Source organism: Chlamydotis macqueenii, chromosome 2, assembly GCF_036417535.1.
Source record: "Chlamydotis macqueenii isolate bChlMac1 chromosome 2, bChlMac1.mat, whole genome shotgun sequence".
Lineage (NCBI taxonomy): Eukaryota > Metazoa > Chordata > Aves > Otidiformes > Otididae > Chlamydotis > Chlamydotis macqueenii.
The window spans coordinates 69,015,089-69,042,499 of NC_141557.1; the positions used below are offsets into that span (position 1 = coordinate 69,015,089).

At 44.2% G+C, this 27,411-nt stretch overlaps 1 protein-coding gene across 5 annotated transcripts in view; it reads right to left on the minus strand.

Moving 5' to 3' along the window:
- Nucleotides 1-6,582: 6,582 nt before the first annotated feature.
- Nucleotides 6,583-27,411, minus strand: part of PHACTR1 (phosphatase and actin regulator 1) — a 317,085-nt gene continuing 296,256 nt past the window's right edge. For all 5 annotated transcript variants that reach the window (XM_086740218.1, XM_086740215.1, XM_086740216.1 and 2 more), the window contains 4 exons: nucleotides 24,490-24,551; nucleotides 15,639-15,779; nucleotides 12,335-12,411; nucleotides 6,583-10,080 (listed from right to left, as the gene is read on the minus strand). In XM_086740218.1, the coding sequence (XP_086596344.1) occupies nucleotides 10,065-10,080; nucleotides 12,335-12,411; nucleotides 15,639-15,779; nucleotides 24,490-24,551 (296 nt within the window). In that variant the 3' untranslated portion in view covers nucleotides 6,583-10,064. The remainder of the gene's footprint in view (nucleotides 10,081-12,334; nucleotides 12,412-15,638; nucleotides 15,780-24,489; nucleotides 24,552-27,411) is intronic.

Consider the following 27,411-nt stretch of genomic DNA (forward strand, 5'->3'; position numbering starts at 1 on the left):
CAGGGAATTGTATATAAAAATGTGCTGCTTAGCTGGTATTTGACTCAGATTTGATGCTTAGTATGCCAGGTATGCTCATTGCACTTAGAAGAGTGTGTCTAGCTGGCACTTAGTGTAGTGCAGACCTGAAATGCTTTAGAAGCTTAACTTTTGTTTTAAACTAGGTCAGGTTTACCTTCCAGCACATTCTGGGGAAGCGTAGAGGTCAGTTCAGGTTACGCCTAAACCCCTTGGTAGATTATCTGTTCTGGATCCTGAGGTGCTGCTGTTAGTGTTCCTGAAATGCCTGAGCTTACTTAGTTCAGAAAAAGCCCGTTTATCTCCGCTTTGAAAGCCATTGCTGTGTTTGCATTGTAGTGTAACCCACCTAGTTCACTTCAGATAGGAGCTTGTTTTCCTAGTGTGGGCATGAGAGCTGGGTTACGTGGATAGGAAATAGCATATACCTTCTGTGAATAACCGCGCTGCAGCTTGTAACATGCAGTGCATGAGTTTTTCAAATCCTGGCCATGGGTACAGTCTGAGAGATTACCCATTTGAACACTTTTTGCTCAGGCTGCACAGCTTATTCACAAACCCCCCAAAGTTACGCATGCATTATTCAAGCCTTTACACTGCAGATTACTTAGTCATTAAAAAAACAAGCACTGATGACACTGAAGGTGTTTAGCAGTTTCAGTCCTGAAAGGGAATCAATAACTCATATTCTGTGAAGAGACACACACTGAATCAAGATTAGAAGTGCCAGTTAGTGTTATTGCTTCCAGACTTGTCAGTGAGTGTTCCTCCAATCTCTGACTGAAAGCTCCCAATTCTTTTTTTTTTTTCCGAGTTTTTAATTTTAAAAAGCCTTTCTCCATCAATATGCAGGTCCCAGAGCTGCACAGATGAGAGACAGAGATCTGCTTTCACAGAATCACAGAAGGGTCGAGGTTGACGGGGACCTCTGGAGGTCATCTGGTCCCACCAACCCCCTGCTCAAGGAGGGCCACCTAGAGCTGGTTGCCCAGGGCCATGTCCATGCGGCTTTTGAATGTCTCCAAGGAGGGAGACTCCACCACCTCTCTGGGCAACCTGTGCCAGTGCTCAGTCACCCTCACAGTCAAAATCTTAAAATTTCCCCCTGACCAACAGCAATTTTACTTAAATGTTTCGGTGTATGTGGGATGCATCCTCAAATGCTGCTGCGCTTTAGTGTCAGCTGAAGTTTGTATGTTGCTTTTTCAGTTTCATGTACAAAGAAAGAACAGGAGCGTTTCTTTAATGGAGCGTATTATTTATTCTGGGCTATGCTGAAGGAGGGGAGTTCTCTAGAGAACAGATAATGGTTTAACACCGTGCTTCCTTCGCTGATCTGGTAAGAGACATTTGTGTGTATCTTAACAGATCTGTTTCCAAGCTTTCACTGTGGATTTATGAATGATACAGTTTATGCAGAAAACTTACTGAATTCCCAAAAGACTGCAAGTATGAATGTGGCTGACTTACGCTCAGTTAATTTTTGGTGATATCTGCTCGGTTGAACATAATGCTTTAGCTGAGAGACCTGCTTCCCAAGAGAGCAGAACAGCAAAATAGGAGCTTCCACTGTCCCCGGCATGTGATGAGCAGGATGAGGCTGAGGCAAGATGCCTTTTAAAGTAAGTCCCAACCTAGAGCAGAGGCCACCATTTGGGAAGCTTTGGTCTGTGCCAAAGTCAGCCTGGAATTTGGCATATGTGGCTAACTGTTGCTCTTTGACCTCTTGATCTAAACCACTGTGGTATTTGTGATATCTACTGTGGACTACTAGTTCCTTGCACAGATTATTTGGAAGTTGAACATAGCTGAGCCTCCTACTGAAATCCCTGGCTTAGTTAAGTTACGCAGGGAAGGGGTTACTTTTGCTATTTGTTTTCTGTTAGCTGCATGACATTGAAGGAGGAGTGTGGTAACAAGTAATTTGATGGTCGTTTTCCCTGAGTAGCTTGAAAAGGAGATGTTTTATCTACCTTTGCATTATTTCTCCTTAACTGGCTGCGTATGTCACTGCTTGCTCCATGCTTGTTTTTTCATACAGAGCTAGCTGCTAAGAGTGGATTTTTTGTGGGTGTTTTGTTTTTTGTTTTTTTTTTTTTGTTGCATTTTGCATTTTTTTTTTCCCCAGAGACAACAGAAACAACACTGAAGTATTCAGTTTGGAGAGTGAAAGCTCCCCCCTCATACCTCCCCCTGCTAACTATCTTCATGGGCTTTGCAAACAAGAAAAATAAGCTTAATTTGGTACAGTTCTTCCCTCAAGCTGTACTTTCTCTCCAGAGAGGTGTAGAGCGATGCCACATGTCTGTGTTGACCCATGTTGCATGCACCAGTTCCAGCTGATGTCGAAATGTGATGGAAACTCCAGATAAGAAGAGAGTAATGGCAGATGTCAGAGGATGATGCTTGAAAAATGATGACTGATTTGGACTCTAGTAAGGGGCCTGAGAGTATGGAAAGAAGAGCAGGAGAGTATGGAGACAAAAGAGGCTGAAATACACAAATTCAGGTGCTGCTAAAGTAACAGTGCTACAGAGCAGGTTTCTGTGGATAGATGAACTTTCATCACCCCATGGGACAACTTCAGTTGAAGATGAACACCAGAGCTCCTGACCACGTGGCACAAATTTACTGAAAGGCCAAACTTTCATTCATTCTGCCACTCGGGGAAGAATTCTGTAGGCAATTTTGTACAATTTGTAGGCCATGCTTGCCAGCATGGGCATAGGGGGATGCTGGTGATGTCCATACAGACACCAGAAGTTAGCAGCTTGCACTGCTCAGGAGTAGAGCGGCCGCTTTGTCCCACACAGGCCAATTTGACTGTATGACCAGGGCATGTATATAGTTTGTTGGGCCACTGTTGTTTCAGACTTAGTTGCACAAGGAGGAGGAATGGGGGTCAGGAAGATGATGGCAGAGAAATCTCACCCCACACCTGTGCTGAGGGCACCGAGCTCTCAGCCAGTCACTGCCAGGCAGCAGAGCATGTTCATGCATGCGTGGCTCTGTGTGCACACACGTGTAGATTGTTCCACGGGTGCTCTGCCAGGCTTGTGTCTGGCAACGTGGGGCTTCCAGTGCCTTTGTGGAATTTGCTCAGTGGAATCAGCATGTCTGCCTCTTCCTTCCACCCCCTCCAGCACCTCCTCCCCGCCTATCAAAAAAAAAAAATTAAAAATTCAAATGCCTAGTGGCCATTATTTTGGGCTGAAGATGAGTTCTTGGGCATGCGTGCACAAGGATGTTTATGGATCCAACTTTTTATATTTTTAACTGCTAAACAGATATGTCTGTCTCCTACCTCTCAGGGTTAATGTATCCATGTGTGTAATACTTAGACACTGACCAAATAGATGTTAAAATATAAACTGTTGTATCTGGTGTCCTGTTAATAGGGAATGTTGCAAGAGAGCAGCTGCAGGGTGCACCTGGCTGTTGGTTGTTTTTCTGAGCCTGCTCTCTGAAGTTTTTCTGAGGTGGTTTGAGGCAGCTGGTGAGGGTACCACAAATGCTATTGCTGAGCTGGTCACCAGGGGCTGCCTGTTTAATGGAAAATTGATTTTTTTTTTTTTTTTTTTTTTCCAGTTCCCCTCTTTGTTTTGTGCCTAAAGATGGCACTAGATTGCAATTTGATTGCTAGTCATGGGCTCACTGAAGACACACACATCTCTTTCCTTAGACCACTTTTATGAAATGTTGTTAAAAGCACAGCCCTTGCATAGGGGTCTCAGTGCAAGCGACTGGGCTGTATTCTCACATTCCCTGTACAATGTATCCTCACCAACATTTTTCTTTTTAAAGCATGGAAATCACTGTACATAACCAAAGCACTTCATAATGCTGCTATGGAAGCCATAGCTAGTTGTAGGGGAGGGGGGTTCTTAAGTAAAAAAAAAAAATGAAATTTTCATTTTTATTTTTATTTTTTTTCCCACTTCTTTCTTTAGTCTATCCAACCCTCACTGGATAACTACAAACTTACTGGCTGCCAGTATGGAAATATATACAAAACCACACACACAAGGATTATAAGGAGGTCATTGAAAACTTACCCTAATGGAAACAAACAAAAAGCCCAGTACGAGAGTTTTGGTCACATTGTGTCTCCATATCAGCAATGGAAAGGAGCAGACTTTGGCCATTAAAGTGTATAGACATTTCATTTTTATGTACTGGGAAGCTTCTGTGTGCAATGGGAGGGGAGCTGCTCCCACCTGCCAGTTATAGTGAGGATGCTGGGTGCCAGTTGCTACTTGGGGGGGGGGGGGGGGGGGTGTCAGAATTTTTGCACCATTATAAAAACTAAACAGAGCTATTACCTTCTGTACTTTCCACAGAAGGCTAGTGAGACTGTTTGAAGGTACGTGCCTATTCTTGTGACAAAGGTTTTTCCTCCCCTTTTCACTACACAGTGGCTGCAGTTGCTCACAACCTGAAATGCTGTGCAACCACTGAAGCTACTCAGGGAAAGCGGCGGCGGGGGGGGGGGGGGGAGATTAAAAAAAAAAGATGAAAAGGTGGGGTGAAAGTAGCTGGACGTGCAGGTATGGCTCCTCTGCTGAACAGCAGTAGCACTTGCTGGTACTACCCAGTGGCATTTTCTCTACCCACAGGGTGTTTGTTGCATGTTGGACATACGTAGACTTGTGAACAGGGCAGGGAGAGTAGAGTTGGCAAATGCTGTATGATGGCTCTGGCAGTAGGCGCTTGACAGGGTGTACCCTGTACCGACAACACTGTGGTGAGAGGTGGCTTTTGGTTGTGTGTGCACCTAGTGCCGACTGTTGGTTTTGTTCTTTATTAGCCTGGTGTTTGGTACAACTTTAGCAGCTGAGGTACCGGCCATCTTCCTTTGCCCACTTGGCTGAACGAGCTCGCAGACACGGCACGAGGGGCTCAGCCCATACCGCGTTCCATCCATCTGCTCTGGTAAGCCTTGCTCTTCTGCTTTCCTCCCCGCTGAGGTGTGGGCGCAACGTGGGTGCACACTGTGTCACCGCAGCTGCCAGGCTCCAGTGCTGAGCCTGACTGGCAGCAGGAGGGCTGGATCCTCCACTGCATCTGTTTGTTATGCTATCAGTCAGTGGGAGAGAGGGTGATAAAATACACAGGCACAGGAATGCTTTTTTTTTTTTTAAATGAATTTTTTTTAAGAAACTGCATACAGCAGAGACAAACGATAATTTAAATACCATGCAGTTTCAGTATGTACAAAAACTAGGACATAGAGATCCAGTTTTTAATTTTTTCTAGTTATTTACATTGTTTTCATACAACTATAATCTGTTAAATTACAATACTGGAAGAGCACATGATTGACAGCCACCACACTCACTCCTATACAAAGACGAACTATATACATACACTTGGATATCAACTGGAAAATGCAACTGGTGCAGGAGTAACTGGGACACATGGGAACGCAAGTAATGTGCCCATCACCTCCTCTTTGTTTATGGAAGTTGTTCCAAGCTTGAGCAGACTGAACACCTGGGAAAAATAATTTGTCCCCTTTTTCTTTCCTGATTTTTTTTATTAGCCTAGTCATCTCCCATGGCTATGTATACAAAGTGATTTTTATTTGCAGGCACGTTAGGGAGCCGCCATTCATGTGTAACTATTGGTTTCCATCTTGTCCTTTTTTTTTTTTTTTTTTTTTTGAGTGCAAGCTTTCACTAGGCATGTTGGAAGTGCTCCCGCTCTGTTGACAAAGTGCTGTGGTTACATGTAAGTATTAGACTGAAACACATCTGTGTGATGGGCTCACTGAACAGTTTCAGTTAACATAAAATAGTTAAAAGTCTATTATATTATTTCCCCCCTTCTTTCTCTTCTGCTAAGTGCACGCTACCAATTGTCCAAACACAAAAGCTGACCTGAGCCCCATCCCGGTGAACCTGCAGCCTGAAACTTCTTCAGCTTGCAGGTACCTCACCAGCGGGGTGTAGGATGGGGAGAGGCCACAACGGTGACCTTTCCTGTTGGTCATAAACACATCACCAGGTCCCTATAGCCTGCTGCTGGCAAGGGAGTGGGTGGGACGGCAATGCCACCATTGTGTTTCCTCATCAACCTTTTTTTTTTTTTTTTTTTCAAACAATCAAAACTTTTATCTAGACGTTTTGGAATTTCTTTTGCAATCCCCATCACCTCCTCAGCTCCCCCAGTTTCCACTTCACCTTTCCATAGGCTGGAGATGTCACAATACTTGTACATTTTAAGTACGACTAACCCATCAGGATTCAGTAGATTATAACCAAAATGTTTTTCTTCCCTGACTCTAGAATATTATCTCCATTATCAGCCCTGGAGATGGATGACTGCAATAGCCATTTGTGTTCTGCGTTGATTTTTCCATTCTCTAAACCTGATGTAATTTCTTTATTACTACTATTCATCTCCTCCTAATATGAATGAGGATGCGATGTTAACAGAGTCTTAGCAGGAATGCCATCATTTATGTCCTACACATAATCTAGGTTGAAATGGGAGAGGGGGAAATCATGACTGTTTGTTGGTTTTTGCGTTGTTTTGGTTTTTGGTTTTTTTTTTTTTTAACTACTTTGCTGTGATAGAGATGGTCTTCACAGATGAGAGGACAAGTGCTCAAGAACACAGATTTACAAAAAAGGACTAGCTGTTCCCCAGTCTGCCAGCAGCTTCCCATGGATGCCAGAGGTGGGCGTGCAAACTGAGGACACGCTGCAGTGTTCAGGCACTGAGAGGCTGTTGAGGAGTGCCTCACCAAAAGGCAACTTTGCAAAATACCCAGGCTCACTGAAGCTAAAACTAGATGATGTGCCAGTTCTGTGATGCTTACTACAGTGCCAAACACTTTATATGGCTTCTTTCTCCTTCCTCTTCTCCTTTCAAGTAATAAGCTCTACTTGCAATTTGGGAGAAATATGGCAGTTCTTCCACTGTGTCCTGGTGTCTGCTCAGCCAGGAGTTAACATTATTAAAAAAAAAAAAAGCAAAGGGGGGAAAAAAAAAAAAGCAAGCATTGCCACACGTAGGTGTCCTGGGGACAGCATGAATCCTGAGGCAGGCAGAGCCTTGCTAAGTGGTCAGCAGGGCCCTGCCTTGGGCCCAGCCAGATGAAGGCAGGGTGCTGGGGAGTCTCAGGCTGTCACTCAGGACTTGGCCGTGATGTGCCTCAACCACTGCCCAAGGGTTTATTTAGGCTACCAGACTGGCAGGCGTGGGCACTGCTGGGGTGCATGCCCACGAGGGACAGTGGCAGTACCCAGAGTGATGCTGCCCACAGACACCCCTTCCCCTGGGGACTATAGCACTGACACCACCAGTCTGCTACCTCCACCTCCTTTCATTTTGTGATTAAAATAGAAAAAAAGAAACCCAAACAAACCACCTCACCTTTTCCTCCCATGAGCCTACTGTGTCCTGTGGTTTCTGCCACTACCACACCTTAAAAGGTCTCCTTCCATTTCACACTGAACCTCTAAAGCTAACGATGCCAGAGCCGGTATGTGATCGATACTGGGACCATGAGGGCCTGTTGCTCTTCAAAACAGCTACGTTGCAGATAGCAACACAGATTAGATTAGATTCCTAATACAATGTACATGTAGTCAAAAGCATAGAGTTTTGTTTTCCCTTTTTGAAGCTGTGATGCTGTCTTGTTGCGCACACAGGTGCATGTGAATGAATTTAAAAAATCATGAACCCCAGAGTTTCATGAAGATAACCCCAAAGCAGTGTACGCCTGGCTAGTACCGAAGGGCTCTGTCTTTGCTGCACTGAGCTGATAAGAATGCAGATTAAAGGCTTTTACTACCGATGAACTTGTATCTAAAGCAACCGTGAGCTGGTGATACAGGAATCACTGTGTGTGTTTCTCTGAAAAACCATTACCTGGTCTGGGGAGTGTATCACATCAGAGGCAAGCTGCCTCAAAAACGAGGCACCAGAAACCAGCTGGTTTTTACCTTCCTTTGTAGCATCTTCCATCCTACAGCAGCCAATTCTTATGTAATAGCTAATAATCCATCGCATTGCAAGGATGGCCACAGAGGAGAATGAAACGCTTTCGCTTGTCTCTGATGGAGAGCCAATCTGTGAGGCATTGAGTACCACCACTCAGTGTAAATGGAGTGTGGTACCCTCACTGCCAGTGCTGTTAGGGCAGGCTGGACGCTACAGCAACTCCATGGGCTCCACACAGGTCCTTCTGCTTTACTGCTGTGACCAGAGGAATGAGATGGAGGCCTGAGTCGAGGCAGGAGTGTTGGCACTATGCAGCGTTGGCCATTAAATGCGCAAGTGCGAGGGGCTTCTCAGCCCGCAATCAGTAAGGGGCAATGTTAGCATGCCAGTGGGGGAGGTAGAGAGGGAGCACAAAGAGTGGATAGATACATGGAAGACAGCGAGAAAGGAAAAAAAAACCGAACAACCAAAAAACAGAAATAACAATACTGTAGTAAAAAACTTTGGCCTCTCTGTTCAAACTGTCAGCGCAAAATAGCTATTATGGAAGGAAAAAAAAAAGGTGTCCTGAAGTAATAATCTGGAACTTGTTACAGTAATGTTGCTACAGTGCTTTGGGCCACTGGCCCCAAACATGGCATAATAGTTTCTTGTTAGAGCTGGAAAGGAATCCTAGACAATGTTTGCCCCAGCTTGCTGGCGTGATACTAGTCAAGGACTTGATTCTGGAAGGTGCTAGCCTAAGTTCAGAAAAGCACTTAGATGTGTTCAGTTTCAATGAAGCTTGTCAGATGTGTTCTGGAACGCAGTGAGGCTGTCTGCATGCTTACTAAAAGTGTTATGCACACGCTTCAGTTGACAGGTAAACCAGGCCCAGAGTGACCAGCTCTCTGAGCTCTGCTTGGTCAGTTTGTGTGTTAAACCACGATAATAAAAATAAATTAAAACCAAAACAGAATGCCCCTGGACTGCTGTCCTTATGCCTCAGCTGTGGGTACCAGTGGCAAGTCTCACCACCCATACCAATGCACCCCACTCCTTTGGTTAGGCCAGGTAACACAATCTTTCGTGCTTTTCTCAGTATGAGTTTAGGATCAATTCTTGCAACACCCGATACAGAGAGGATAGATATCCCCTCATCGAACCTCCCCAGTTCCTCCTGTCGTGTCCCTCTGCAGAGCGGGCGGGAATCCCAGCCTTCCTCGCTGCCGAGCGGGCGTCAGCTCTCACACAATCACGAGGCTTTGGGTGTAAAAAGAAACTACAAGCTGAGCGAATGCCATGCAGTGACCATGAAGAGATGGGTTTTGCTTGCTTGTCCTCAACATTCTTGTCGCTTGCTGCTGATGGGTTCACAACTGGGTTTAGAAAATTACACTTGAAAGAGATGAAAAATAAACAGTTGCTCGAACTGAACCAGCCTTCAGTAGGGAGTCCTGTTCTTTACAGGTGATGCCTTTTCATGCTTGGGAGCCAAACAATGCCGATCGACTGGCCATAAACTTCTCCAGGGAAAGCAATGCCTTTCTAGTCAGATGATATTCACAGATGGCATGGCCCCTAGAGGAGTTTCGCTCCTTCACCGTCCTCATAAGGTGCTCGCAGCCTGAAAAGAGTGTTTGGTGTAAGTGCTTTAGTGCCATAGGTGCCAGTCTTTTGGAGACTTTGCCAAGGCCAGTGACTCCCTGAACACCATCTCAGGGCTCTCTAGAGTTGATGACAGAGGCTTCTCAGGATGAGGGGTGCCTGAAGACGAAATGGATGCACCATCAGCTGGGCTTGAATATGTATGGCAAATCCACATGCCAGGGAAGTCTTATACATAAATGCCAAGTCTTGGCACGATTCCCACCAGGGGTATTTTCTGTTATTGAAGCTTGAACCAGCAGGTCTGATGATGCTGCAGTACATATCACATGTAAATACAATTTTCCTTTTTTTTTATATTAATTTTTCTCTTTCTCTCTTTTTTTTTTTTAAAAAGGCAGTTCAGAAGATTTACATTGTACGTAACAGGGAAGTGAATAATACCAGCACTTATGGTTCCTTTTAGTTATGTTTTGAAGACGGCATAGTAGTCAGGTAGAATTGAACTGCTACGGTCTGTGAAACCTAAAAGCCAAGGAGAAAAAAGAGAAACAGTAAGATAATATTCTCCAATGGATATTGTAGATTAAAGAGAAAAGGAGAACTAATTGCTACAGTGACACAATTAGGCAGCTCAATTCCTGCAGCATTGACATCAGCCACGCTGGCACTGCGGACCCAGAACACTCACACTTCCTTGGCCCTCGCCTGACTCACGGTTCATGGGCATTAGCAGGCTGCACCAAAAGACACCAATATGCTTTGGGTTCATCCTATCAGATCCCTGAGGGAGTTATTTCAGATCAGCGAGTCCTTTTCAGACCACATCATGCCTGATTCCACAAAAAATTGTCTGGTTTAGACAAACCTTATGCTCTTCAGCCAGAAAGAATTACATACTGTTCAAGTCTCATTATTCCCTAATGTCTGAGGCTGAAGGGACAAGCAGAGCTCTAATGGCCACCCTTTTTGCAAGTACATCCTGGGTCAGGAGGTCTGGGTTTCTCAGCTCTGTAATGGTATTTTTTTTAAAGCTTTTATTTTTCACTCCATCATGAATTAATGAATGTGTCCCACTAGTAAAGCAACACTCAGGTTCTTCGCTCAGCTCATGCCACTGCTTAATGACATGAATAGCTCATTACCTTGCTAATGATTTTATAATGGTAATTTATCTAAGTTTGTTTAAGGGAATTGCTCTGTTTTGCTTAAGCATACCTCCTTCAACTGCATATTTCTTGAAATTACCAGTAATTACCAATTTTTAGTTTATTATCTATTCCTCTGAGTATGCCTGGCCCAGACTTAAGTGAGCCAAAGCTACTCAGTGGTGTTCAAAACCAAACTGAGTCACCTCAGAGAGTCACTCCTCACCCCAAAACCAGAAGAAAAGTAAAATATTGTCCGGAAACCTGCAAAAGCCAAGCAGCTGGAGAGACATCTGGAAAACTAAATCAGTCTCTATGTCTGTGGGGTGCTAACGGCCTCATGGAAATGAATGGAGATCTCAATCGAGCCCAGCTCCTTGTAGCAACACCCCCATTAAAACAGCCTCGTCCTTTCTAAATTCGTCACTGCTCTCCTGGAGGAGTGAGCCAAATGTCCCTCAAAGGCTCAGTCACTGGGGTTAACAGATCTAGGCCAACTGCACACCCTAGGGCTTCTTCCAGACCCTGGCTCAAAGGCAGCTGGCTTGTCTCCAGCAGCACTCCGTTCTTAAAACCCCACTGCAGCCATCCTGGCACGTGCTAGGAAGTAGAAGGATGATCATTTCTGCAAGGGAGTATTATGCATAATACATGTGGTGAATTTTAATATAATTATTAATTTATACACATAAAACCCCTCTAATACAAAATTAGTTTTCCCTTAAGCTTTTCTGTATTTTTCTTAAAAGTATTAACTGCATTTTTTATGAGCACCTAGCTGATGAATCTATTAATACAAGGGCAGCTCCAGTTTTGCACCAGATCTCACTCTTGCTTGTCTTCAACACCTAACTCTTGTCTTTAATGTCTAACAATGAGTGGGGGGCTAATGTTGATTTGCAAAGACTCCAGCTGAAATGCCCGGAGTTCAGCTCATCTCAGCGTCAAAGCCAGCGCGGACTCAGCACAGGCTGTGTGAGGGGACATGCCCTGACCTCCATGCGTGCCTGTCAGAGAGGAGGGCTGGCAGTTTGGGGCCATGTTTTGGGATAATTAATTCAATCATTGGACATAGTTTTGGGATAATTCATTCAATCTCTACCTTTTTAACCAGAAAAGAACCTAAAAGCGTAAAAAATAGCACTTCTCTCATAATTCTGATCTTGCTGTTTCCCCAGTGCATCGCCTATGGCAGGATGTGGAGGGCAGGACTGAGAGATCTGCATGTGGGGGGTGCATAGCATGGAACAGCCGTACCCTCAGTGGAGTGTGAGTGTGCACTCATTCACACCTCACTACGTACTGGCTCTACAAGAGCTCCCTGTCCTCCTTCAGATACCAACACTACTTACTTTTGATATCAGAAGAACAGACGTGGAGCTTTAGCACAATGATTTAAAAAATAAAATAAAAGGAGGTTGCACTTCATTAAACAGACGGCATGTGCCTGCATACCGCCATGTAACGAGGCAGCATGAGTTTGTCTGTCCAAGCTTTTTTACAATCTGTAATTCTAAATGTTGTTTAGACCTCACAGTGTGTTCAGAAGGTGTTGGAGAAACAGCTGCTGGGTTTTTTTTTTGAGAACAGCAGTATTCATTGATAGTCTTTAAAAATTAATCTCAGCTTACCTTGTTAGATGCCTACTTAATTCATGAACTTCCATTTCAGTGCTTTTAAATTCATTAAGCTCTTTTCGAATGGCTGCCTGCAAAGGACAAATAAACTCATAAATGCATAAATGAGAGAGATCAAAATAAGTTCACTTTGTTCTCAAAACAGTATATTAAAAGTGAGGCAGATGATAGATTATCACAGAGAGAAAAAAACATTAAAAAGGCTGTAAAATGTGAAAAGGAAAAGAGATAAACGTATTCTAAATCACATAAAGGGAATAGATAAATGCTTTGGTGGAATGGCTCAATTTGAAAATGCATCGTAGACAATGCAGATACAGAACCCAATTCTGGCTTATGATGTAAACACTTTCATGTTCAAAATCCAAATTAGCACAAGTATGAGAAAAAAACGTGCACCAGAGCTTCTCAAACACTGCAATCTGTTTCAGAGCAGGACTGTAAGTAAACTCCGCCTGGACCTCGTCAAACTCACATTTGGGATGTTTTCCACCCTTATGCTATCCTGAATTTCCTTGGGTGAAATTTCTTAGTGTGATTGAGCTTACTTGAGAGGGACAGAGGGATGCCTGGCTCCCTGCTTGCCTCTCTGCCTTTGGCTGTGCCCTTCTGCCCTCCTCCTCCCTCTGACCCAGCTGTACCATTTGCTGAACCCATTCAAGGCACTAATCCAGCAAAAACCTAGTCAGAGGCAGTTGTATTCAGCACCGGCAGGAAACAGAACTGGCTCAAGTCCCAAACCCAAAGTCAAGGCTTCTGAGAGCCCGGTGATATCTGCAGCTCACAAGAGGGCCTCGGCATCAGCGTTTGGAGAGGAAGTGCAGGGTGGCTACTGTGGCCAAACACTCCCGCGGGTCCGAGGTGTGTGCCACTGCCTTTCTGTGTGATGCTGAAATCAGCATCAGCGGCTCTAAGTGGCTGCTCCAGTCAGTGGTACTTGTCTCTGTCAGGAATTTTTCTTCATGAAGGAAATCTAAACTAGTACAAAACGCACAAACCCGAAGCAGGGCTTTTGCAACAGCCACTGATCCAGTCACCAACTACCTTTGCCTTGACAAGCCCTAAGCGATAGATTTTGTGAGTGTGATCTACAGAAAAGGCCCTTTTTGCTCTTTCTGCACAGCTTTGGTTTTTTATTTACCTGAGAAATGTTTGTCAGGCTCTGCCTTCATCGATCAGGACGATGCAGCAACTCAAGGGCCTTCCTTCAGCAGACCAATCTGCTGTTTAAGTGATTGTGAAGGAGGCCACGTGGGCTGCTGACTCCCACAAGGTCTAAAATCTATTCCCCCTTGCATCCCTCAGCTGTTGGAGAGATTTAGAAGTACTCTTTTTATTCCTCTAACAGTCAGACCTGGTAAAGATGAAGTCAGACTGAAGGCAGCTCCTTACACCCAGCACACAGAGCAAGATTTACTGACACAGGAGTCCATTACTAAAATCCATTTTTGCAGTAAATCTAGCCTGTGCTGACCAATGAAGATGGTTATTGAACAAAGCTCTGGAAGAAAATAATCTTTTCTAGGATGTTGTAGCTTTGTCAGGCATTTTAGAGTTGCTTCCAATTTGTCTGGCTCTTTTTTCCAACAGCGGACTCAGAGGTGAGGAAAAGCAGGTCATATGAACAGCAGAAATCAGAAAACCACCCAAAATAATACATCTGCTTCCTTATGACATAATGGGCAGTAATATTAGAATGACAAACATTGCTGCTGCTGCTGCTTTGCTTAGAAAAGGTTCATGTGGAGAACTTGAGCCCTCTTCTTTGTGTATTGACTTTGCACATGCATTATCCAAAAGAAAAAGTGACCTGAAAGTGCTTGGCATTAATACTGAATCCTTTACCAGGCTACATTTAATAGTAGCATTTAATACCTATTCTTTTCACAGACATTGGATGAGGAAGGACCTCTCGGGACACCAAATCTGCTTTCCCAGCTGAAGGAAAGGCCTTTCATCCCCAGCCTTTCATCCCAGACAGGGATCTCTCAAAGGCTGCAGAACCAGCTGGAGATTATTCCCTCCCTCATTTACCACTTGGGAGAATAAAACTAAGTCAGTTGACTAAGATCTTATCCTACATGGTGAGATAAAATGGGAAAAGCTAATTTAAGCTTTTATCATGGGCTGTGGACAGTCCAGAGGAATTTTTTCTTTTTTTTTTTCAGATCAGTTTATGGTACATTAACTCATCCAAAGCTAAACTGAAAAAAAGCCCTTTGTCAAGGAGAAAACCAGTGGACACAAAATTATGTAAGTCCGTCCTTTGGTTAAATTATACAAGTATAACTGGCTGCCTTTTCCTCTGTGAATAAGACCAAGAGTGCCATAAATGAATGGCATGGGCAGGAATCCTGCTTCTGTCTCTAAACATTGGACATCATGGTCTCCATTGCTGCATGAGTTGCACAGCAAAGAAATACTCAGGGCTTGAATTTGGTACCTGAAAGTCTTTAAAACTACATGGGCATCATGGAGTGACTGTAAGGACGGGAATCACTGATCAGACTCATAGTCCTCTTTTCTTACAGTGGCCATAAAACATTTAAATATTCTTCCTGAGGCACCATTAAGACCCACAGGATGTGATGGATATAATTTGCCAGCAATTTAACCCCTCTGCCACCAATGCTGACATCAGAGACATCACTTAGTGAAAGTGCCACCAGTGTTCAGAAGACAGCATTGACAACACCAAACGTGCAGCTTTCCTTCATCTGCAGGGCTCAGGTGATTTCACTTCAGTGCTTAAAATACTCTTGAGGCAGAAATCCTGAGCAAAGGTCCCTGTTGTCACACACTAGAGAAGTTACCTGGCTTTGGTGGGACGGAGGCGCCTTTGCCAATTATTTGACCTGTTGGCATTTTTGCACCCTGGCCTGCTCCACTCTGACTCAGCATTTCTGGGAAGTGCGGCTGTCACACTGCCCTGCCAGGTCTTGCAGGTCCCCTCAGCTGGCAGCATTATGTAGCAAGACCAAGACCCGCAAACAAGTAACAGGGCCGCCACCAAGACCTTTCCTCAAAGGGCCTGAAATTATTTCCTCTCTCTTTAAGTGGTGTAATGCTGCTAGGCTTGCTCCTGGTTTCCACGCATATAGGAGCCTTCTTGCCAAAGATTTATGACTCAAACAACAAATGTTGTGAATGAGAAGAAACTACAGGCGTGTTGGGAAGGGACGTCAGGTGGAGGTTTATTCCTTGATGGCTGTGGGACCTGTGGGACCCGAGGGATGCTGTCTGCTGCAACGTACTCTAGCTATTTAGATCATGTCTCTCCCAAAGTTGCTCCACTTACTTTGTCGGCGGCTGTGAGTCGTGTCCAGGGTTTGTCCGCCCTCCTGTCGTAGTCCTGCGCGTCTGCCACTTCCACGTAGTCACTGAAGCGGATGAGGATCTTCCTCTCACGTAGCTCTTCTACCGTGGGCCTTTGACTCAGCTGCGGGTTTGAGGAAGGAGTGGAAAAAGACATCAGGACTTCACTTTTCCCCTGCAGAGTGCTGCTTGGGGATTTACTTTACTACAGCCATCGTTATGATAATAAGAGGGCTCACACATTCCCAGTACCGTTGTTTTAATCAGCCTTTCACAGAATTGCTACTTGTGAGATAACCTGCTGTTAGAGCACCTTGTCTATCATCCCACCTCGCTGCCGGAGCAGCCCACTGTTGTTTGGGAAGCAGCTGTGGCTGGAAGACCCCCCAATCCCTGGCTGAGGTTGATCACCCCTGGCAGAAACGAGATGTAACACAAGCAAGCCTCCTAGTGCACTGATGTCGTAGGAAGAGATGAAGGCCACAACCTAACTTTAAAAATACCCACACAGGCTGTGCACTCCCCAGCCCCGAGCTGCTTCTGTGTGCGCTTCCATGCAGCCTGGGAAGAGTCAGGCAAAAGCACTGAGTGGCTCCTGTGCTGAATTACGTGCAAAACGTGACAAACAACTTTCCTTACCATTCTGATATTCTGCAGACTTGTCCTTACCTCCAGAAAATGTAGGGAGGATGATGACTAGGGCTCATTGAACTTTTCACTGTACACTGCAGCTCAATTTTGTGTCTTAGCATGTTTGACTTTTAACAGTTTATATTGCATACTACAAGCCAAGAAAAAAAAAATTGCAAGGGTGGATTGTATCGTGTCAAGAAAGCATCTTCATTGTTCCAAAGCATTTCTTTCAAATTCCACAGCAGAATAGGCAGCCACAGTCAAAACTCTCCTCTCAAATTAGAAACAGTAGTGTGCTGGTAGTCCACGTATCATACAGCCAGTTACATGGCTAGGGACAGGAATTGGCTTTCAGGGATCAAATCTCCTTGGATGCACAGCACGCTGGATAATGCCAAAAGCAATTACACAAGTGTTTCTGAAGAAGGTGCTACGTATGTGTGTGCATCTGGCTGTATGTTAGCTGCAAAAGTTCCACCATTAGAGTGAAACATTTGTAATCATGATATATCAGGAAAAACAATATCCTGCTAACGATCAGCTAGGCAGTATATCGTGCTATTCCCACTCACTAGAAATAGGTGTGGTTTGCAATAGTTCCCTCTTGTGAATAGCGAAAGGTCTAAATAGTTCATAAAATGCTTGAGACACTTTTCTGCCATAGGTATTTAGACTCTGGGATCCTGACATGCAATTGCACCTTGCTCCCAAATTAAGTATCTCAGTTCCCCGCATTTCATCTTCCAGGGAGAATTAACATTCCAAACAGCCAGGATGCTAAGTGGAGGATGAAAAATTTGCAAGATCACAGGAAAGACAAGCACATGCTTGAAATCTCACCTGTCTCCAGCATTTGGGTGCTAATGCAAGATAGCTCCACTGCCCCATCCTGCCTCTGGCTTACATCCCTGTGTGCTTGTTCTTGGCATGGATGGTTGCCTCTCTCTTCTCTTTTTAGAAAAGATGGTTGCAACGGGAGGTGACAGTGGGGCTGCTCACCTTACACAGAGAGTCCCGAGTGTTCACTCACAAACTGGGTTCAAACGCCTCATGTAGAGAGTCTGCAGATCTGCGCTAACACCCTGCCTGTGAAATGCTCAGGGACAAGAATCACGTCCTACCCCTTCAGGCTGCAGCCCAGCCATTTTGCTCACACTGAAGGGAGAGAAATGGCAGAAAGAAAGCGGAACCAGGAGCACAACTCTACACTCTGCCATGTAAAGCCCGTGCCTAGGACAGCCCACATCAGTCAAGTTGCAGTTTGGCAGTTCATGTGTTGTCTCCAAAGAGATTTTAGGGTAAATCACAACATTTGTAGGGAAAAAACTCCTTGCTGGTTTGAAAAGAACAACTTCAAAACTTCTGAATACTGCAAAGATCTTAAAACTAGACAGTTCTCTCACACACACCTTCTTCTATGGCAGGCATGAAGCTTCCTGGGGTGAGCTGCTCTGCGTGTGTTTGTCACACAACATTCTTCCTACTTCTTCCAAAAGCTTCCCAAGAAAAGCTCCATTTCATGTATCGGCGCTCAGGCCAGCCATGCTCAGGTCAGCCAAAGAGCATGTATGCAGGGAGGCTAGCAAGAAGCACGCCTTTCTGAACTCAGACTACAGGTTTTGGAGACCTTTTTTTTAAAAACCAAAATGCATACACAGCAAGCATTTTTTTTTAAGACAACAGGACAAACCTATCTGGGAGCTAGGGTACCATGTCAGAAAAGCCAGAGGGCACAATAAAGTAGATCGAAACACGTATAGATTTTAAAATGTTATTTTTCAGGCTAGCAGAACAGAATTGCCTCTTCAGCCTGCAGCTCTGATACCTACGCCTGTCACCTGCAAGCCAAACGCACACTGCAGTTAATAGACGGGCTTTTAATAAAAGCAAGCAAACCAAACTGCTACACCATGCTTAGAGTATAATCACAGTTGTGCTATGAGTGAGGCTTCTCTCTGTCCTACAACTCGTCTTGAAGGTGATTTCAAATTGCTAGGGTTTTCTAGCAGCCCTAGTACTAGAGCTGCAGGTTTGTTAGCACTGATGCATTATTACTGAGACCACAGCAGAATTTTGCTTCCCATTATTTAAAATCTAAACCCTGACTATGAGAATATGTATGCTGAAATAATATGATTACACTCCAAAATCTCAAAGATAAGGGTGAGACTCCATGTTTACTTGCATTAGCTGCTTCTTTTCTTACAACTGCACAAATTAAGGATGAGTCACCAATATTATCTGTGCAGTTCTCAGCTTTCATCATTTTAGGACGTAGCTGAGATGTTGTTTCAAATTAGGTTGGAATTTTTTAAAAAATAAAATGTCTTATTAGATGGAGTATGACGACAGCAACAAAATATGAAATCCTATGAATTAAACTTTCTGTTTCTAAATGGCTACAAGGGAAGCAGGAGCTCCTACAAGCTTTCCAAGCTGGAAGAGGACTTTCACAAAATGACTGGCTGTATTTCACAGCTTCTGTCAGCCCTTGACATTAGCCAGCTTTCACGTTCATGCTACTTGAAGCAATTACCGCGTTTGTACAAAGAGGAAGGGAGGTGGCTGTCGATACAGTAAAGCATGCCGTGTTGGGCTGATGTCCAGGTGGTGTCAAGAGCACCAAGAGCCACAGAAGCAGTGGTATTTTTGCCAGCAACGTGAATTTACTGCTAGTATTTACGTCAATATTAAACTGGGTCTTAAACAGCTAATTTGGCTTCCTTGGTGTGCTAGGTGTAGGCTAAAATCAAAGAAATGACAGTAAATGTTAAGGGCCACGTGACGAAATGAGACAAATCTGAGGTAAGTTCTCATGTTCACAAATGCACAAAACCCAAATTAGGTACCTCAACCACACATTTTAGAGCACTGAAACTCACCCTTCCTTTGGGTGTCAACAACAGTGCACTGAGTTATACGTGAAAAAATGTCAAGGGCATAAGAACACTATGAAACTTTGGTGCTACCATGCATTTTTCATTCTTAGGGGACACTTGAACATAAACCAGGTTCTTCTCTTCCTCTGCAGTCATAGAACTACTACTGTGTGTTATTTTTAGATGCCCTGCCTTTACTTCAGGAACCTACAACCCGTGCGATTTCAGGTACTTATACACCCCACCGGAGTGGTGGGCAGCGGTTCCATCCCCACAGGGCAGGTGGAGCAAGCGAAGCACAGAGACTGAGCAACTAGCTCAAGGTGATCCAGGAGGCCCGGGGCAGAGCGACAAACAGAAAAAAGATGCACTGGTTCTCGTGCTCTGACTGTGAAAGAGAGTCCTGAAATCCACAGCTTATATCACATAGTTCATGTATAGGCATAAATCTACATATATTTACATATATAAACACACACACACAAAATGTATTCAGTATGTTAAACCAAAGGGCCAATCTGATCATACTGAATGAAAAGAGTGGTTTTCTAAAAACAATTAATTAAAATTGAATGGTTAACAAACTCTTTCTTGTGCCATTGCAGAGATAGCTTGTAAGCTGCTAAGCATGAGGGTCTCTCGGTATGTCTGGGCTAACCAGAGCACCCTTAACTCTTAAATAGCTGGGGAAATAGCTTGGCTAACAGACTCTGAAGGGCTCAGTTGTAGGTGTCAGTTCAACGTCTGCTCGTGGTAAGGGCACAGCTCACCTTGGAGATCTCACCTTGGAGTTTATTTTTATGACCCGTGAGCTGCGGTCTCTTGGGTCCAAATTGCTTAATGCTACATAATCCTTCTTGGGCAACACCTGAGAACGAGCTCTGCTTCTTCTAAAACAGGCAGAAAGAATAGGGTGTGTTCAAAACTTACAGTAAAAGGACACGGTCAAGGACACGATGCAACTGCCTGCATGAGGCAGTGGTGCTCCAGGCAGCGAGAAAGGGATCTCGCTCTCTGAGCTGGACCCTTTTTCACCTACTTCTGTTAATGTCAGAGGAACGTGCTCTGGACTTTTTTGAGGTGTGCCTCCTGAGCATACATATTTCTATTCCTGTATTTGCAAAGATTTGTGAGCTGAAGGAGCAGGACAACTTTATGGCAAGTGACCTCATTATTTAAGTGTGAACCAGGGTAAAAATCCCTTTCAAAGTAAATGGATTTGTATTAACGCAAAAGCAGTGTAAACAAGGACAGGGTCTCCCAGGTCTTGCCATGGGAGGTCAAGTTTTCCTCTGTATATTCTGGATCACTGGAGATAAAAATGGGCACGGTTCAAGCTTTGATACTAAGCCAATTTACAAGGGAAGGTTCAACACAAACCCCTTTATTCTCAGCATGGGAAATGAAGCAAACCCAAGCACCGCCAGCAGGTAAAGTGGAGGGGGATGTACTGTGGCCAGTCTGGTCTTGGGATTTAGTCAAATGTGAAACGCTGAGTTTGCTCCACTTCAGTCACAATGAAGCTTGGTGTCTTGTCACTTCATCGTTGCCTGCTTTGTTACCTCATTAAAATATTATAGTTGTTATTTAGGGAAGAAATCAAGGTGAAAAATTACAGATCCTAACTAGCAGCACACACAACCCCCTCTCTCCTTTGCTCCCCATCTTTTGTGGTAAGACAAAGGAGCAGAATACCATGAAAATGCCCCAAAGACCTTTCCCTCTGACTATAAATGCAGTTTATCCAAATTAGCTGCTAACCTTTTTTTTTCTCTCTGACCTTCCCCCCCATCCCCTGCTTCCTCTCACGAGTCCCACCTCTCTCCAATTCATTATTTTCAACAGCTTGTGCTGATGCAAGCCAGTGGAGGTCAATTAAAGAAAAGATTGAACAGCAAGACATTTCCCAGTGAGGCACCAACTTGCTCTCCAATGAACAGAGAGTTTAAGTTATACCGGGGCAGGAATTTAATGGGATCAAAGATTACTGCATGGATTTTAAGAAACAGCCATACCTCATCACTTTGGTTGTCGTTATTAATGCTATAATATTTTTTAGTTTTGGAGTTAGACCTCCGGGAAAAAATTAGCTGTTGACAGTGGGGAATAGGAAGCAGTAAACAGCTCTGGGGCATGGGGAATATGATGCTATCTGAGACAAGAAAAGGTAGGAAAAGAAGAGTTTTATTCCTCTTTGCAAGTGATTTGTAACGTGTTCTGTTAATGCAGGCGATGACTCTCTCTCTGTAATGGAAGTCCTCAGGGGGAGTTCAGGCTTGTGTTAATTGCCTTGATGCTTGGCCAAATTCACTGTGGTTCAGAGAGGATAAATTCGTAGTAGTAATTCCTGGGGGCCCAGATCTCCTCGTGGAGGGGACCTGCCTGCTACACTTTTCCCAGAAGTCCTCTGCACATTAATATTCCTGGAATTGGCTTGTGGGCCAAGATCAGTGCTCAGAGAAATTTCCCTCCCCTAATCCACACATCCCTCTACTCAAAGATGCTCGGTGGGCTCCGAGGGGCAGGGGCAGGGGCAGGGGCAGGAGCACAGGGTGGTTGGATGTCCAGAACCCATCCATGGGCATGTCAGGCAAATGTGCTTCACCTCTCCTTCCTCGGGCAGGAGGGACACGAGCTACAGAGAAACTGTACCAAGCAGCATTTGCCTCCATTTCGTTCTTTGAACGGCAGCTATTTCCTATCCCCAGTTAATCTGGAGTTAGATGAGTCCGAGGGGATGAAAAGTGCTTAAAGGTGCAGGTTGCTATAGGTCACCTGATTAAAAATTTTTTTTTAGAAATTGCCTGTCCAGATGATGAATTCAACTGGATATTTATTGCTGACTTTAATAAGGCATCTAGACCTAGCAAGGTAATCTTACTTATTACAGCATGCCATGTTACAACTTATCATCATAATACTGTAACAAAATGTCAGTGCTGAAGGAACTTTAAGAACAGCTTTTTAATGGATGAAGTGGGTTGTTCCCCTGGAGTTGGAACAAAGCCATCAGAAAAACTGGGGACAATAGCAATTTCTATGGTGCAAGGTCAAAAGTTTTTTCAGTGGCTTCTGCAGAACTCCCTTTCGTTCTTATTACCAGCTACCCATGGAGTATTATTACCCTCCTACTACAAGGAGACAACGTCACATACTTCCCTTGTGTTGAATTTACCCTGTAGGCACATGTGTGCACTAAACCTCAGTGCAAACAGAAAGGTCTGCTGGGCAAAACACTTGTCGTGCTCAATTAAACTTCTGCTTGATCTGAGGTTTAAAATCCTTTGGTAGTAAGACTTCAGTACAAATCAACAGAAGGCGCCTGCCTCTCTGCTGTAGACAGGACGACACATCTGGGACGCGCTCATGAAAGACAGGGCTTGGGGAATAACAACAATTTTTGCAGGATTCTCTAGGTGGTTGCCATTTCTAGTTCTTTTCTGTCCACTTGCATGCTTTATTAACTTCTTTCCTCTAGTGATTTCTGAGCTTTTATAACAATACGTTTGGTAGGTGAGAACAAAATTTGTTGTTAGACCAAGGGTGTAGTTCTTTCATGGAAATTACAGTGTGTCACTAGAACAATTTACAACAGTTGAAAAAGATGATAAAAATCAAACAATGCTAAGTCATGTTGCTACCCACCTCACAAACATGGTGGAGAAAAATCTTTACTAAAGAAGAAGCCAAAAAAAGGCTAAAAGGAATGTGACTGGGCATGGGGGTATGAACGTTAAAGAACCAACTGCCAGGGGCTTAGACTAACGCTGCTCTTGCTGCTGTTCCTACTTAAAAGTGCAACCAAGACAAAGAAAGAAATCTCATAGAAAACTGCTGAGGTTTCAGGGAGCAGACACTGCTGCGATGCTACGGCAGCCTGGGTGTTTCAGTTTAGCAAGCAGCTGTGGCCTCTGCCTGCCACAGACAATTCATGTGCTTTGTACCTTTCCTACAAAATAGCAGGGGATGGAAGTTGTACAGCAAGAATGCAGGCTGAGTTAGCAAGGCATTTCTTAGGCAGCAGAGCAGGTATGGGCAGCTTTGCTTTTTATCTGTTACAGTTGTTCATTAAACAGCATCAAACTTCAGATCGGATTCCTGTACATGTTTACCCCTCAATGTGCAGGGAAATGGAAAGCCTGGTACAATGGTAATTCTAGCCTTTGCGCAGAGCTTAAGTCCCATGCAACATCTGCAATGCAGTTAGGATCTTTTCCTTCAGGCAGCGCTACGAGGGGATGCGAGACCATCCCTGCCATTGTTGTTGGGAATGTGTTTTAAAAACAGCATTGCAGCTCTCTGGGCTTCATTCTTAGCTCCTGCAGACAACAGCAGGATCATCCCGTTGGTGATGGAGAACTCTGCTGATTTATGTGAGCTGAGAACAAGGTGTGAGATTTTTAACTATGAAAGAAAACAATCCAGCTCTCTGAATGTAACATTTGCATGTATATTTACAGCCCTTTCCTTGTCATTATTTATACCATGAAAACTTCTGATCACATAGGTCAGAAAGACTAAGCCATCTAAACACATACAGGGAGGGTTTGGTGCTGCTTCATGAGCATGTGAGGTTTTAGGGGGCTTTTTCTGCCTCTGGAGATAGGAAATATGTCAGTGGTGAAATAAAGTTTATCTGCAATAACAGGACGGACTGTTGGCTATGTATATTGGTGCATCTGTAGACATTTACACCAGCTGCGAAACGAAATGTGTGTATCTGAAATGACTGTTCTTCAGTTTTAAAGTAAATGACTTTCAAACAGGAGGAAACTCAGAAGCAAACTATGCTAGTTAGTTCATCCTTCCCTGCCAATACAAGATTGTTTTTTTCACTATATACCATTTTGCGAGTGCTTGTCTCTATTTAGTTTAAATGCCTCAAGTGACAATCTCCTTTTCCAGAAAAAGTTTATTTCCCAATTTAATGCTTTTTTTTAGATGGAATCTTCAAATGCAATCAGCATTGTTTAAACTTTGCGCTCTCTTTGTAATGGCTGCAGAGGCCATGACATTTACAGGGAGCAGGGTTAGACCAGTGCTAGGCTCTGTATCCTTCACTCTTCAAAGCTCCTATTATAAAGACTAGATTGCCTTTTGTCCAGTTTCAAAATGTTACCAGCAATAGCCTGCAAAGCAGTTCCCTTCACTGCCTGCGGACTTGCACCCTGTAACATTGGTGATTTCTTTTAAAGATTTCTTTTAAGACTTGTTTCACATGTGCTTTTTGAAATGTTGCTGAGGAAAATGAGAAAGGCAAACAACTGTGCACTAGGGAGAAAGTTACAGTAGTGCCATAATAGGATCAAAGTTGCTTCTCACCTTACGTGTTAATCTTCTCTTTATCTCTCGTTTTTCCTCCTGCTCCTCTTGCTCATTCCGGGCTGTAAAAGATTTACAAGGATCTCAGGCTGTGGACTCATCAGGCATGCACAGTATGCAATAAAATAAGCCTCTCCATCAGCATATTAATGTTTCAGGACCTCTCCGATGCACAGCATGTCCCTCTGGGGCTGGTGAACTTCCTTGATCCGTAGCTACTGTACTTCTTCACACACTTCATAAAACATCTACAGCCTCCTTCTTTTCCCTGTGTTGGCACCCCTTCATGTGTGTCACTTTCTAGAAGGGCCAGGCAGTGAGCCAGCTCCTCAAAAATCATTCCTTATCTCCCTGCCCACAGGCCTGATGACCTCAGGGGATTCAGCTACAATATGGTCGGATACTGTGAGGCTGCAAGGTCAATGATTGGGAAAGAAACACATGCATTTTTTTTCCCATTTACAGAATAATTTCTCTGCAGACCTGAGCAGAGAAAGGAGAGAGTATCCTTCCATAAGGAGCCTTCACACTGGAGTGTAAAAGCACATCCTAGGGCAATCCACTTTCAACATCAAGCCAAAAGATCACACATTACAAGTCCTTACCAGGGCAAGCCTCAACCATTATCCCTCAAGAGGACAATAACATCTCAGTATACTAACTCTTCTTCAGCCTAGGAGCAGGTGCTGTCATGCATGTCTTCCCACTGAACTTTACTGAAAATCACCAAAACCGCAGGTTTCTAGGTACTTAACTCCTCAGTCAGTTAGGATCCATTTCCACTGCTTCGTTGATGGCTGAATTGCTCCTTGCTCCAGTCATGCCCACACACAACAGATGAGAGCAAACACAATTCATCAGCTTTTGCAACAAGTACCCTGTGCCTGTGGTATGATCTGTGGTTTTCACTCAGACAGGACTAGCTCAGGCAGGAACAACTCTCTGCAGAGGAGATTATGGACCTCAAAGGCCAGTTTGGGATAGGTGGCTTAATTTAAACTATCCAACATTGAACTGAATCAAACCCAAGGGGGAATCTCACCTTCCTCTCCACTGATCCTGTGGGGGAAGCAGGCACCCCTGGCAGAGTGGCAGTAACAAACCACCAGCCATAACTACTTCAGCCAAGTGAGCACAGGTCAGCACTCCCACTAAACAATGAGGACAGGCCAAAAATAATACAAGGAGGTCCTAACCCCATGGAAGTCTGCCCACAGTGGAAGACATGCAACATTACAAACCAGTACATTCAAAATTAGGGCTTTCCCCACAGAGAAATAAGCCATAAGGTTCAGAGACCATAGAAGTCTTTGAGCAGGTGAGGAGCGGTAGGCTAGAAGCCAGGTTTCTTGCTGCTCAGGACAGCAGAGCTGACAGGTCTAGCACAACTGCTCACTGACTTCAGCAGGACTGGGAGATCTCCCCCAAAGCGGACAAAGAGCCAGGCAATGTTACGATGCTTTACAATATGCTTCTGATCTTTAAATGCCATTTTACCAAAAATACTGCTTACATTTTCAGGAGGAAGGAAACTGATACTGGAGTAAAAAGAACAAAAGACAGCAGGGAATCACAAATAGCTTTTAAAATGATAATTGATAAACATATTTTTCCTCTTTCAGTGATTCCTGTTTCCACTGGGCTGGATTCTCTTCTAGCAATTGCTCACCTAGCAGTTTCATTCTTCCCTTTGTGCCTCAAATTTGGAGAAGCTGGTCCTACAAATGCCTACTCTCAGAAGCAGAGTCACTAATAAATCCCTGTAAGATTAAGCCAGAGACACATAGCACTAAACAGAGCCCACAGAGAGGCAGGGTAGAACAGCAAGCATCTGAGGAGTCACATCTAAAACTTAGTTATGGCCAGTCACACATGAAGTGTACATTTTGGTACTTGGCATACCATCTCTGTCTTTTCTCCTCACTTCTCAGCCCAGCCACCTACCTTCAGAGACAGCCAGGCAGGCTGAAGACCTCGGTCAGGTAAAATCTGGGAATTAGGAATACATTCTCCTTTGAAACCAGTGACTTTGTTCTAGCTATTTCTTTAAAGTTAATTAAGTCATGCCAATCTTGAGGAGCTACAAAACTGCTGCTTTATTTTATCTGCTGTGTTGAGGAGATGCTCTGTTCCTCTAGACCTCTGTGTGTGAGGGTGGGGGGCTGTGGGTGCGATTTTCAGGCCTGATTTCTGTGTCAGTGTGAAATGTCCCCCAGTACAGCCTGAGACCCTCAGGGCCTATCTAACCATCATTTCTGTGAGGAATGTATGTAACCCTGAATGTGCCAGGCTGACAACTGAAGTACTTCTACCCAGCAGAGAAGTGGCACGGGGGTGGTGCATGAGGCATTCAGGCATCTCTCCTCAAAAATCTGGCCATCAAGTATTAACTGCAAAAAGTGTTCTTTAGTCTTCACACTAACCCTGCAGGTCTGGACTCCTCTCAGTACATTCCTCTGACTTAAATAAGAGTCAGTGAATTGGGTATACTTCAGTGAAGGACCCTTCAAGCACCAGTGTCCCTGTTCTTGGTCTCTTTGTTGCGGCCTCTGTACTCTTACTGTTGCTAAAAGCCAGTAGTGGAACTTGTGCAATGGATGCTTTGTTCTTGCAATTCAGTAAAGCCGACCATCTCATAATTATCGTAGTACCACGGACGACTGGATGTCCAACCACATTTTGCCTCATTTCTTCTCATCAGAATGGGCAATAATGTGGTAACACATGTAACAGGAACATATGGTACCAGACGTGATACGTGCACCAAGGACATTTCAGCTTTAACTGCAAAGGAAGAAGTCCTATTTACTCTACTTAGGAGCTTGCTGGGTTTTCTATTTTTTTTTTTTCTTGTTTTGTTTGTATGTGTTATGAACTGGGCTTTTGCAAATAGTTTGACCTGCTTATGCAGATAATTTACAG